This window comes from Muscardinus avellanarius, assembly GCF_963383645.1.
Source record: "Muscardinus avellanarius genome assembly, chromosome: 4".
Taxonomy (NCBI): Eukaryota; Metazoa; Chordata; class Mammalia; order Rodentia; family Gliridae; genus Muscardinus; species Muscardinus avellanarius.
The window spans coordinates 120,341,373-120,355,272 of NC_137789.1; the positions used below are offsets into that span (position 1 = coordinate 120,341,373).

General features: G+C 42.3%; 1 protein-coding gene across 1 annotated transcript in view; it reads left to right on the forward strand.

Annotated features, from left to right (window-relative positions):
- Positions 1-4,503: 4,503 nt before the first annotated feature.
- The window catches only part of MCU (mitochondrial calcium uniporter), a gene marked incomplete at both ends in the record, with an annotated part of 180,900 nt that continues 171,503 nt past the window's right edge, over positions 4,504-13,900 (forward strand). The window contains one exon of the mRNA XM_080694594.1: positions 4,504-4,647. Coding sequence (XP_080550720.1) covers positions 4,504-4,647 — 144 coding nt within the window. The remainder of the gene's footprint in view (positions 4,648-13,900) is intronic.

Genomic DNA, 13,900 nt, shown 5'->3' on the forward strand with positions numbered 1-13,900 from the left:
AAACTAGGAAGTCATGGGAATGTGAGCGGGAGCGATGGAGAGATGACTCCATCTCCATGGGTGGGTGTAGAGAAATGGGAACAATGCCATATGAAAGAGGTGGGAAAGAAAAACAGCCAGCAAACAGGTCTAGGCTGTGGTTTATGGTAAATATCTGAAGGCGATACCCTTTCCGTTTTCTCTTCCTCTTCATTTCCTTTTTCTTTTTCTCTTTTCTTTCTGTACTGGGGATTGAATGCGAGAGCATCTACCTCTGAACTACACCCCACAACCTTTTAAATTTTTTGTTTTGAAATGGGGTTTCTCTAGGATGCTGAGAGTCTTACTAAGTAACTGAGGCTGTCCCCAAACTTGCAATCCTCCTGTCTCAGCTCCCAAGTACTGGGATTACAGGCGTGGGCCACCATGCTTGGCTCTCTTGATATATTTTTTCCTCTTCTTTAAAAACTGTGATTTTCACTTGAATAACAATTCACGTTATTGGTAAAGCAGGAAACACAGCCCCCAGACTCTAAGCAGATTCCTTTCATGCGTTCTTGCTCACGTCAATGAACTGTGCACATCACCTACCCGCCCTAGCTATTCTTGAATACTTAGGCAAATACTCCATTGAGTTGAGTCATACTTGGGAGCTGACTTCAGTGTACATTTCATCAGAGAACCTAGTTAAGGTTTCATGCTTCAGGAAATCTGATTAGTTTTAGCTTTAAAAATGTCAACTTGTTTTTTTCCTTTTTGGCAGTACTGGGGATTGAACTCAGGGACACACACACACACACACACACAGCACTCTACCGCTGAACTATAGCCCTAACACTGATTAACCTAGTCTTAAGAACTGGTACAGAAACAATTCTGCACTCATACTGCTTTTAGTGATCATGTTTTTTTATAATTATAAAGATAATATGCCTGGCATGGTGGTGCTGCCTGTAATTTCAGTACTTGGGAAGCTGAGACAGAAGGATAGTGAGTTTAAGGCCAGAATCAGCAATTTAGTGAGACCCTCAGCAACTTAGGGAGACCTTGTTTCAAAATAAAAAATAAAATAGGGCCAGGAGTCTATATCAGAGGCAAAACACTGGGTTCAATTTCTAGTACAATCAATCAATTAATCAATCAGATTAGGAGTATAGCTCAGAAGTAGAATACTCCTGGCTTCAATCAACAGTACCACCCTCCACACACACACATAATATGCAAGTGGTAACAATGTAAACCACTCAAAAGGGTATTTATACCTTAAAACCTTCTAGAAATAGCATGTTTTTCTGATTATTTTTCCAGAAATTGCTATCTATTTATATTATTCTATATTACTTTTAAAGGATCATCTGTACTATCTTATCTGTATTTTTACATTTTGCAAAGTACAGAAATAATAATTTGCTTTTAAATGGTTGAATAATATTTTGTTATAAGATTAGTAGGTTAGCGTGGAAGATATTGAGGTATTTTTCAACTTTTTACAAAACTAATAATCTTTTAAATATTTTTTGTGATTACTTTGCCATTTAAAAAAATGTATTATTTCAGTTGGGTATGGTGACACAAGTTTGTAATCCCAGTAGTTGGGAGGCTGAGACAGGAGGATCACAGGTTCAAGGACAGCCTCAGCAATTTAGGCTCTCAGCAACCCAATGAGATCTTGTTTCAAAACAAAAAATAAAAAAGAGTGGGGATGTAGCTCAGAGGTAGAATGATGCCCCTGGGTTTAGTTTCTAGTCTCTCTCTCTCTCTCTCTCTCTCTCTCTCTCTCTCTCTCTCTCACACACACACACACACACACACACACACACACACACGCACGCACACACAATCTCTAGAATGATCAGCATAGTCTCTGGTACATGGAGGTATGCAGCAAATATTAACATTTTTAGGCATGAGGATGACTTTCTCTTGAGCTATGTACACTTTCTCCTCATTAGACTTGGTATGTGAGATATGTCCTTTGCAGCTATGAAAAGGTTTTCTCTGTGAGCAGACAGCTGACATTTGGTCAGACTAATTATTAGCTTTCATATTGACAGATAAAAGATGATGTATCTTGGTAAATAGGAAGAAGAAAGTTTTAGGTAAACCCTCCTGTTTCAGGTTTGTGCACTCCCCCCAAACTGTGTGTGTGTGCGCGTGAGAGAGAGAGAGAGAGAGAGAGAGAGAGAGAGAGAGAGAGAGACAGACAGACAGACAGACAGACAGACAGACAGTGAGTGAGAGGGGCACCAAGGATTGAACTCTCAGAAGCATTGTACTTCTGAGCTATATCCCCAGTCCTATTTATTTATTTATTTTTGTGGTACAGGATGGAACCCAGGGGTATGGTACCTCCGAGCTACACCCCCAACACTATTTTTTTTTAGTCTTTTTTTTTTTTGAAACAGGGTCTCACTGAGTTGCGAAGGGTCTTGCTAAGTAGTTGAGGCTGTCCGAGAACCCGATCCTCCGGTCTCCACCTCTGGAATGCTGGGATTACAAGTGTGCCACCACACCCAGCTTATTTATTTATTTATTTTGATACAAGGTCTTGTTAAGTCTACCACACTCTGGCTTCAAGCTTGGTATCCTCCTGTTTCAGCTTCGCAAGCACTGGGATAACATGCGTATTTCACTGCACCCAGCTTCTCCTGAACTATTCAGTGTGGTTCTTTTGCCAACGCAGGGGACTAACTCTCAAGACTGCAGGATGCACATTAATTTCCATATTTGGAAAAATAGGGGAATCTCTCAAAGTGCAAAGTAGGGATGGAGGAACAATCTTGGTTTACAACACCAGATTTGGCAAAAACACAAAAAACAAAAACAGAACTAAAATCCATGGTGATGTTACTAAGAAGGCATGAAGGGGTCAGAGAGAAGAGAAAAATGGCACAGAATGGATAATTACATAAAATCCAAGTTAGAATAAATAGAGACGGGTGGAACATGATTGTAAGTAAAGTTTCTTTAGGAATGTCATGAATTTCCAGACATGGTGTGGATGGCTCCTCTGCTCAGCTGTTGAATGGGGCACTCATTCCTGACTTCTCAGTTTCCACTTGGGTGAATGGAATGCTGGTCTCACCTGGAGAAGTCAATCACTTTACTATTCTAGGCTGGGGTATAAGAATTAAACAAAAAGTTTCACTTCATTATTTGGGTATTTTTTTTTTTTTTGGTACTAGGAATTGAACCCAGGGACAGTCTATCTCTGAGCTATTATGCCAGCCCTATTTTACTTTTTTATATTGAAGCAAGGTCTCACTAAGTTGTGTAGGGCTTCACTAAGTAGCTGAGGCTGGCTGCGAACCTGCAATATTGTTGTTTCTGCTCCCCATGTAGTGGGATTACAAGCTTGCACCGCCATGCCTGGCTATTATTTGGCTATTCTTGGCCAACAAAGTACCATTTCAGTAAGACTAATGAATATTATTAGAACAAGTGATAATTTTTTGAGCATTCTTTAATTTCTCCCTAAAGGCTACACTATAATTTTTTTTTTTTTTACAAAATTGTAGACTAATACTTGTATTTGCTTTCAAAATTGCTTTTTTTTCTTCAGATTTTAAAAGGAGGCGTGAGAATTAAACAGCTCATCATAATAAACAGACACCTGGGAAGTTTCTTCTAAGGAATTCAGGAACTCCACATCTATATTTTTGAACACAGCATTTAATGAGCCCTTGTTATGAACTGTTTCTTGTGAAAAGGAGTATTTTCAAAGAAAGCGATTAAGTTATTCCGAAGTGTAGTCTAGAATGGCTACTTTAGCAGACCTACTAAACTTTATTAAAATAATCTTGATGCGATTTTTCTGTTATCAACTTGTTCTGTTTTGTAGTTTAGTGAAGGAACACAAGGTCAAGTATGGAAAGTGCTGCTTCTGGAGAGTGTGAAAGTAGCATAAAGGTGCTCTTGAAATGTGCACAGGTTTGTTAATTCACTCCCATGGCGTGTACTCATTCTGGGAATCTGACATTGGAATCATCTCCTCCTTCCAGCCATTAGATCACTTTATGATCTAGGGTTAATTTCAGCATATCCAAGTGCTATCAGTTATGAATGCTAACTCTGGGCATATCGTCGAGAGTTCAAGCACTACCTAGTTAATGGTTATGCATTTGGTGACCGTTTTGCCAACTTAGAACACCCAGGCAACTCAGAGCAAAGCTCTGCACACTATATCCATTTCCCTGGTTACCCCTCCTCATAGCTCTATCCGTGGTGAAGATTAGCCAAATCGAACATGTCATCTCCGATTGCTCTATTCCAAGGGGCTCGGGTGCCAATTACCAGTTCCCTAGAATTTGCCCGTAATTGACTAGGTCCCACTATAGGTAACTCTGGAAGTGACTGGCAGCCTCAAGTGAGGTTCTCCCGCCCGTCGATTGGGCGTCGCAGGAAGCCCCGCCTCAACCACTCGGTCCCGGGCGGCAATTGGCCTGGGGCCCCTGAGTGGCGGCGCTTAGCCCCGCCCCGGCCGTCCGCTGCGCTGCCTGGGTCGGCGCCGTTTCCAGTCGAGAGATGGCGGCCGCCGCAGGTAGATCGCTCCTGCTGCTGCTCTCCTCCCGGGGCGGCGGCGGCGCGGGCGGCTGCGGGGCGCTGACAGCCGGCTGCTTCCCGGGGCTGGGCGTCAGCCGCCACCGGCAGCAGCAGCAGCACCGGACGGTGAGCGAGCGCGGCGGCGGCGCGGGGAGGGCGGGGCGGCGCCGGCGTGAGGAGCCGCGGGCGGGCGGGCGGGCTGCGGGGCAGGCCGCCGGGGCAGCGGGCGAGTTCCCTCAACTCGCGGCCGCTCCCGAGTGGCCGGGCACCGGGCAGCCGCCGTGCCCTTCAGGCGCCTGCGGCGGCGACCGGGAAGGGAGGGCGGGCGGAGGAAGCCAGGCGGAGGAGGAGGGGCGACGGCGGGGATGTTCCCGCAGGACTGGGGACACCGGGGCGGGGAGGGGACGGGACTTGAACCTCTCCGGGACCCGCCCTCGCCGCCGCCTCCCTCCTCCGGTCTTCCCCGCGCGGCCCGGGGACTCGCAGCGGAGCCCCTTGCAAGTTGCCCCTTCCCTCCTCCCCGGGGCGGGCTGGGGTGTCCCGAGTTGCCGCGCGGGCGTGCGGCTGTGTCGGGAGAGTGGCAGTGCCATGCCGCTGGGCACTGGCTCCCGAGAGCCGCCCAGGACCCCGGCGCGCCCGCTCCCGCGCCCTCGCTCGGCCCTGCGGGGATGTCCAAGGAGGAAAATCAAACTTTAGCCCCCTCCGGACTTCCTGCGTGCGTGTGCTCGGGGACCTGCCTCCTCCAGATGGATGCTGCATTGCTCCGGGAGGCGAGCTCCTTCCCCTCGGGTCCTTAAAGGTCCTCGTGGTCCCTTCGGAGGGCTGGTTTAGGAGCTTCACGCGTGCCCAGGGAAGGGAGGGTGGGCAGCAGGCACCGGAGAAGCGAATATGACTAGTTGCTTTCGGAGGCAGAGATTTGGTGGTTGTATTAACCAGTTATTGCTGGGTTTCATTGGCTGGCAATGAAAGGGAGTTTCTATTTGAACAGCCTTGGGGTGTGTGTTGAGCAGAGGAGGGAGAGAGAGGGGGAGATTTCTTTTCTTTTCTTTTCTTTTTTTTTTCAATCGCCAGAGCTCAACTTGGCATGGAGTTCTTGACCTAACAAGTCAGCGGGTTCCCTTCCTTTGGTCTTTCTAGACCCGTATGTGTTGGACTCTGGTAAACTCTGAGAGAATGAGCGTAGGTTTTTATTTCCCAAGGCTAAGTTGTATAGAGTGGTAGTTAATAAGAGGATCACTGCAGACAGCCCAATGGAAGAAACTAGCGCCTTCAGCCGTCAACAGATACATCACCTGTCTTGTTGTGATCACATAGCTCTTCAGAGGACACAACTGGACGTTTTCAGAGAGGGTACCCTGAGACCCATGATGGCATAAAATCGTCTGAGAACTATGAAGAGAACGGATGCTGTTGCAAATGCAAGATAGTATTGCAATTATTAGTCGTAGTTATGGACCCAGTCCTCATTCTTGTGAGAAGATTGTACTTTTTCATATTTGGCATCCTGGCATATTGCTTTGCAGAAGCTTTTGGGTGAGAGCCGAGATTTTCTGCAGTTCAGTTCAGATTTATGTGTTTCATGGCCTCCAGTTATGTGTCTTGCTCTCTTAAAAACATTAAGGCCATTCCCAAATCTGATTGCATTTCTTTATCTGCCAAACTATTTAAAGACTTCCCAAGTTGTCTCTTTCTCTATTTTTTTTTTTTATAAGACATCTTCCGACTTTGCACAGTTTGTTTTTAATACAGTTTGGGTGTGGTATTCAGGTAGCATTAAAAAATTTGTGCCTCATGGTCTTCCCACTGTGATTCCATCAGGCCGTGAGTGCCTTCCTCCCGGGGATACTTCATGAAAGTGTTCTTCTGTGCTATTCTGGGGCAGGTAAAACTGATGTGCTGAATTTGTAACTCAAAGCACATTTACAGTAAAGTGTTACTTCTGAAGGGCAGAAGTGCTCTCATGGGAGTGGTGACTTGTAAGTGAACTTAGAGTTCTAAGATTTTGAGAAAAGTTGAACTTTGATTATTTAAAATGTGTAAACAGATTTTTTTTTGTTTTTCTATGATTGCTCAGAAACCATAATGTATCCACACTGTCTTCATCTGATATTCTGTGATTTCTCACAAGACAATTTGAAAGGTATCTATTAGAGATTTAACTGTTGTGTTTCTTGCCTGAAAATGAGGCCAGAAAGGGGAGAGGCTTGGCCAAGATTACACAGTCAATATGGAACAGTTGTAGGGCTCCTACTCACCCCCAGATAGTATGACTCCCTTGTTGTATTCTTTTTATTATAAATTGCAGTTGTGCCTTTATATCTATTACCTCCCTTATAAAATGAACAAATTGTCTTTTGGGAAATTATTGCTATTTCAAAACTTCATGAAGTGGAATTCTGTAAGTAGATGTGATTTGAGGTACATATATTCAAAGAATAGATGTTCTAATAAAGGTCTGAGAGACACTGGGGTTTACTCTTGCAGAGGAGACATCCTGTGTGTGTGCAGCAGATGGCAGTCTGCATTGCCTTGGGCTGGATCACAGGTCTACCTTGTGCCACTTTAGTTCTGCCTTAGTAGGTATGGTAGAGCTGGGGGGCATAGCCAATTAGAGTACTGCTTAATTTTTTGCTCAGCTCATCTTTTCTGAAATACTTCTTTTCTAAGTTTGGAGAATGAGTTCAAAGCAATATAGTAGTTTGGCTAATTGGTAAATGCAGTTGCGAAGTTATAAACCTAACTTGCCCTTCTCCAATCCCATTAAAACTTCATTCGGATCCCTTTATTTCCAGTACTGGGGATTGAATCCAGGGGTGCTCTGTAGCTACGTATACAGGTGTTCCCCTCACCCCAGGGTTCTTTTGTTTTTGAGATGGTGTCCAAAGATGTTTGAGATGTTGCCCATGCTGGCCTCTCCTGGGCTCCAGAGATCTTCATGCCTCAGCCTCCTTGATAGCTGAAACTATAGACATGCACCATCATACCCTGCTTTAAAACATAGTTCAACTGAGTAAATAAGAGTAAAGGGGTAGTGTTTTTTCCAGTATTTTTAGCACAATGGAGTGTGATTTTTCCTTCCTATTTGAAGAACTTGTTATTGCTCTCTAGCTTGTGACTGTAACTAAAACTTGAAAAATGTTTGCTGTTTGCCTTTCAGTATGGTAAGTGAAGGTGACTGCTGTTTTCAAGGATGATTCCATGATTCCTTCAAGGAGAACAGCCTTTTGTGGTGGGCTGTATAATCCTTTTGTTAAATCAAACGGTCTCATCTCTGATTATGACAGTCTGACTGTTGGCATTTCTTAGTGGTCAACGGCTATGGCTGAATTACTAAATCTCTTATTTAGTCTGTCATTGTGTGGTTGTAGTTTGTGGCTGTCCCTCTCTGTTTTACATGTTGCATTGTTTTGGCAGTGATATTATTTCAGTTTAATCTGAAAGTTTTAGCCAATTTACATTATTGGGCACAAAGAAATCCCAGTTCTTTAATTTCTCATGGTCTGGTCCAATCTTCCTTTGCCAGGTCCTCCCCAGCATAGATACTCTGCTGTACTCAAGTGAGTCCCCGCACTTTCCCCAAATGTCTTTATGCATGCACACTCAATGCATATGCAGTTTTTATGGCTGAATTTTGGCCTTACTTACCCCTATCAAATCTTTAGGGTCCATATTTAGGGCAAAGACTGACCCAATACTCCCTCTCCTTTTTTCCTCTTCTCTTCTTTTTTTTGAGACAGAGTCTCTTTATATGACTTATTTTGCCTAGGTTGGTCTCAAACTCTTGATTCTCCTGCTTTTGCCTCCCAAGTAGCTGGGACTACAGGTGTGCACCCGGTTACAACTCCTTTTGCATCTAACATCATCCCTTTATAAACCTTTTGGAAACGGAGGGAAGTCACTTGTTAGGTTATGTTTGTGGTTAAAACATCTGGGATTAAAATTTCTCTAAGGGGAGGTCAGTTTAAGAAGTTCTAGTCTGAATCTTAATTTATGTAATTTCTGGCTTTTTTCTTTTCTTTTTGGTACTGGGGATCAAACCCAGGGGCGTTCCACCTCCAAGCTACATTCTCCTCCCTTTTTATTTTGAAACAGGGCCTCACCAAGTTTCTAAGGACCTTGCTAAGTTGCTGCAGCTGGCCATGAATCTGTGATCCTCCTGTTTCAGCCTTCCAAGAACTGGATTACAAACATGTACCACTCACTATGCCTGTGTCTGTCTGTCTGTCTGTCTCTCTTTTTCTTACTTAAATTTTTTTTTTTTTTGATACTGGGGATTGAATTTAGGGATGGTTTATCACTGAGCAATACCCCCAGCCCTTTTTATTTTATATTTCAAGACAGGATCTTCTGTTGCTCAGGTTGGCCTCAAATGTGTAATCTTCGGCTTCAGCTTCCTAAGTAGCTGGGATTACAGGCATGTACCACCTCATCCAGTGATTCTTGGATCTTAATCTCTTTCCATTCTATGCAATCTTTCTGAATTCTGATAGGATTCATTATCTTCAGGGCACAGATGTTACTGTCTTGTTTTCTGAATGTTTCATTTGTGGACACCTCATCTTACTGGAGAGAGAAGACAAAAATATATATCTTACCACCACCTCTCCCCTTTGCCTTGTTTACTAGTCTGTTGCTTAGGTAGCCAAAGTTGGGCAATTGTTTTAAGCTTAGTGTTGCCAGTGATGTCTTTGGTTGTAGTTATACTTCTTCAGGGTAAGTTGGTGGAAAGTTGGTACCATTGGTTCTGTAGCAGTCACTAACAGCAAAAGGAGGTCAATTAGCTGGATTATTATAAATATATACTTGAATCAGATTCCAAGTTTGTTGTTTTATTCTACTATAATTAGACTTTGAGGGTTCTGTTAAGTATGTTTAGAACAGATTTTTTGTTGTTGTTGTTTTTAAGGAAGCAACCATCTTTTGATTCATTTTAAATTCTCGTTTTGGCCGGGCATGTAAGTGTTCACTTGTAATTCCAGTACTTGGGTGGCTGAGACAGGATGATTGACGGTTGGAGGACCGTCTCAGCAAGTAGTGAGACTTATCAATCTAGGGAGACTCTGTTCCATATAAAAATAAAATTGAGCTAGAGGTATATCTCAGAGGTAGACTGCCCCTGGGTTTAATCCCAAGTACCACAAGAATGGAATTGAACCCAGGGGCATTCTACCTCTGAGCCATACCCAGCCCATCCTATGTTACTCTTTATTTTGAAATGGGGTCTCACTAAGTTGCAGAGGGCCTCACTGAGTAGCCGAGACTGGCTTCGAACCTGCGATCCTCCTGTCTCAGCCTCCCAAGTGCTGGGATTATAAGTGTTCACCACCATGCCTGGCTTAAATTCTCATTTTGAAATTCATAAAATATTTGAATAAATGAACTTAGGTTTATTTAACAAATTCTGGTTATTTGAACTTTTCTAAATCCCATGGTGCTCTATTTTATGCCGTATGGAACTCTTTACTCCAGGAGGAAATCTAAATAGAAAATGTGGTGTCAAGAATGATGTAGTCATAGCTGGCTGGGCATGGTGGGACACATCTGTAACCCCACCTACAAGAGAGGCCGAGTTAGGAAGATAACATGTTAAAGGCTAGCCTGATCAATTTATTGCAACTCTGTCTCAGAAAAGAAAAAAAGGGCAGAGAATGTAGCTCAGTTTAGTAAATTACTGGCTCACAAGCCATGCATAGGCTTGAATTAATTAATTAATTTATTTATTTATTTTGTGGTACTAGGGATTGAACCCAAAGGCGTTCTACCTTCGAGCTACACCCCTAGCCTACTTTTATTTCTTATTTGAAAACAGGGCCTTGCTAGGTTGATGAGTCTCAACTTGCTGAGGCTGTCCTTGAACCTGTGAACCTCCAGTCTCAGCTCTCAAATACTAGGATTATAAATGTGCACCTCCATGCCTAGCTCAGCATGAATCTTATATGTTGATAAAACTATAACTTGGCAAACACATCACCAATTGGGTCTAATAGCATGCTAAACTTTTCTAAGGCAGTTCTGGAGTAATGGGGTAATATGACATTGCATTATGCCATCTCTTTGGAAAAGGTTCTTAAGTGACATTAATTGTATTTATTAATCTACAAGGTGTTTACCTTTCATGCTTTGTTACTAAAGCTTGCAGTTTTTACATATTTTTTTCTTGTATTTATTGTCCTTTTTACTGTTTGAGGAGTTCTTGTAGCAATCACCAGAAAACTGCTGAGGAGCCCATTAGGTGTATGATACTGTCCAGAAGACACTAAAAAATGTACACTTCTGAACTGTACTGCCTAACAGGTAATAAGATGCTTTAAAACTTCTTGTTTTAGCTCCAAGATCGGCCTTCTTTGTGCTTCTTACTTATAGCCAAGTGGTGTTAGTTTATTCAGAGAAAGTTAATGTGATGGATAATTTGTCACATAAGAAGAGAGCAAATTGTTTAGCTTGATCTACTCGACTTCTGTAGATACAGGAGCATAGAAGAAAGGATCTATGATCTCAGGGCATTATTATTTCTTTAATTCTCATCATAATCCCACGAGAGGTATTATTATCCCAGTTTTATAGATGAGGAAATTGAGGATAAGGTAGGTTCCCTTGTTTCTAAGTGTTATGAACTGTTTCAGTGCCAGGGATGCAGAGATGGACAAGAGAAATGCTTTGGACCTAAGCCTCGGTCTGGCAAGAACTAAAACTAAACCTTGCTGAGTGTCAGTGTGAGTCCTCCTTCCTCTTCCTGTTTTCCTTTAGCCGGTTCCTTTCTTAAGTATCTACTGAAGTTTTCTTTTAAGACATCTCAAGGTCCTTTCCACTGACATTTCTTAAATCTTCTCATATTTCCCTCTGGACATTAACTGACTGGGGTCTAAGGTATTTGCCTTTTGGGGGTCTTGGTAATTTAGTTTGCAATGCTGTTCCCAGTAAACCTGGCAACTATTGAGTATTGCTTCAATACCATGCACTCTTATAACAGTTCCAGTGACCTCCACAATAATCCTTTAGGCGAAATACTACTCTCATTCTACAGATGGAAAATGAACACCTGGAAAGGTGAAAGGTTAAATAACCTGGAGTTCTTCAGAAAATATCTGTGGAACTCATCATTTTGTGAGATGCTGTGCTTTTCACTGGGAAAAGAGAGATACTTTTATGTTGGTGCTAAAAGAGTTTACAGTCCTGCTAGGGGGGAAAAGGAGGAGAGTCCGACTGGCTGAGCTGCTGCCTTTGTTTCTGAGGCTCAGGGGGAGCACTCAGAGCTATGTGGTGGGCTTTTTGAGGTGCTGAGGATTGTTTGAGGTGAAACAGAAGAATACAATGCATGGTAGACTGGTTAGTGTCTTTGGTGCTTGAGGTAGCACCAAGAACTCACACGACAATATGAGGGAATAATACATATTTGAGAAGCAGCCAGTAGTTCATTGCATACAACCAGAGTACGGACAAGGATAGTTGGGGTTAGGCTGGATGGTGTAGTGATACCAATGATAATTGCTATTTATCAAGTACACCATGTGCCAAGCACTTGACATTGTTATCTCACTTAATTCTTGGTTACCCCTATGACATGAGTACAGTTATTATCCTCATTTTACAGATGGGGAAACTTATCTCAGGTTGGTTAAGTGATCTGCATGGCTTCACAGCTGGTGACCCACAGTAAATAACTTACTCAGGATCACAGCCAGCAAATGAAGGGACTTGTGAAGGACTTGAAATTTTATTCTGTATGTCAGTGGTTTCTCAACCTACATAGAAGAGCATTTTATATCAAGACCCAGTATGTGTACAGAAAAAACTAAAGAAAAGTTTCATGAAACAAATTTTTTTTACTATGTATGAGGCACACATAGTTTGTGTTTTTTTAAATACTGATGGGAGCTCCCCTAACATTGATTTACAACCTAAGCCAAAGTTTGAAAAATTTACTGCGTGCGTGTGTGTGTATGTGTGTGTGTGTGTGTGTGTGTGTGTGTGTGTGTGTGTGTGTGCGTGTGTGTGTGTTTTACTGGGAAATGAATCCAGGGACATTTTAACTCTCTAAACCCCCAGGCCTTTTTATTCTTTGTTTTGAAACTGGGTCTCCCTAATTGCTGAATCTCCCTACTTGCAGAGGCTGTTCTTGAACCTGTAATTCTCTTGTCTTAGCCTCCCAAGTAGTGGGATTGCAGAAATGCATCACCATATCCCACTTGAAGAATTTAAATAAGAGAGTCACTTGGTTGGGTTTGTGCTTTTAGGTTGGTTATGCTGGCATCGGTGTGAGAGGTGAGTGGGCCAGAGAGGCAGAGAGATCAGTCAGGGGCAGCTCAATGGACCAGGCTAGAGGTGCCTGAACCACCACAGTGGCATTGGGAAAAGAGAAGAGGGAGATTTCAGGAGCAGAATAGTTAGAATTTGGTGGGTTATCTTTGAGCTAGTATCAGGTAGAAGAGGGCAGTTCAATTCAAGGTATGACTCAGGCACTGAAAGTTTGTTTCTTGCCCTTTTTTTTTTGATGTGTCTTTTATATAGTAATGTTAAATATATTTGTCTTTTCTGTGCCTCTGATTTTATACTTAAAATGTGCTCTTGTGTTTTAATTATTTGCAAGTGACTTAAAAATTTACATGTCAAATCAGAAGCTTTATTCTCATGAACCTGCCTCCCTTCCTCTTCCCCATAGAATTTGGAAGATTTGCACAGCAGTATGAAAAGGTACACACAGCTTGAAAATCTTTGTTGAAAGAGTATATTCTGTGTATTACATTCTTCCAAAACTTTGTGTAGTAACTCTTACTATGTTTATTAATCAGAGGAATACTTTTGATTATATTTCTTTGACTCTGTTCTCTTTACAGTTTTGTAAAATATGAATGGGTAAAGACCTCTTTAATAAGCTTAACTTGTTTGGATTCACTATAGGGAATACTGAGCATTATATGATGATGGTCTTATTTCTGTTTTTCTTTTTAACATTTTAAATTGACATAAAATTGTACCTATTAATGGGATACCACGTGATGCTTTGATACGTATATACATTGTGTGATGTTCAAATCAGTGTGTAAACATCTCCTCAAACATTTATTATTTCTCTGTGGTGAGAACGTTCAAATACATTTATCTGTAGTCACTACTGGACAATAGAACACCATTTCTTTCTTACGTAGTCATTTCTAAGGATCAAACCTTTTCTAAAGCTAAAATTTTAACAACCTTTCTTTCCACAGTGGAAAAGTGAATATATGAGATTCCTGAAAAATAAAAATAGAGCTGGGTGTGGTGGCACACGCTTGTAATCCCAGCATTTGGGAGGCTGAGATAGGAGGATCCAAGTTCCCCGGGAAGCCTCAGCTATTCAGTGAGATCCTTTGCAACTCAGTGAGACCCTGTTTTAAAATCA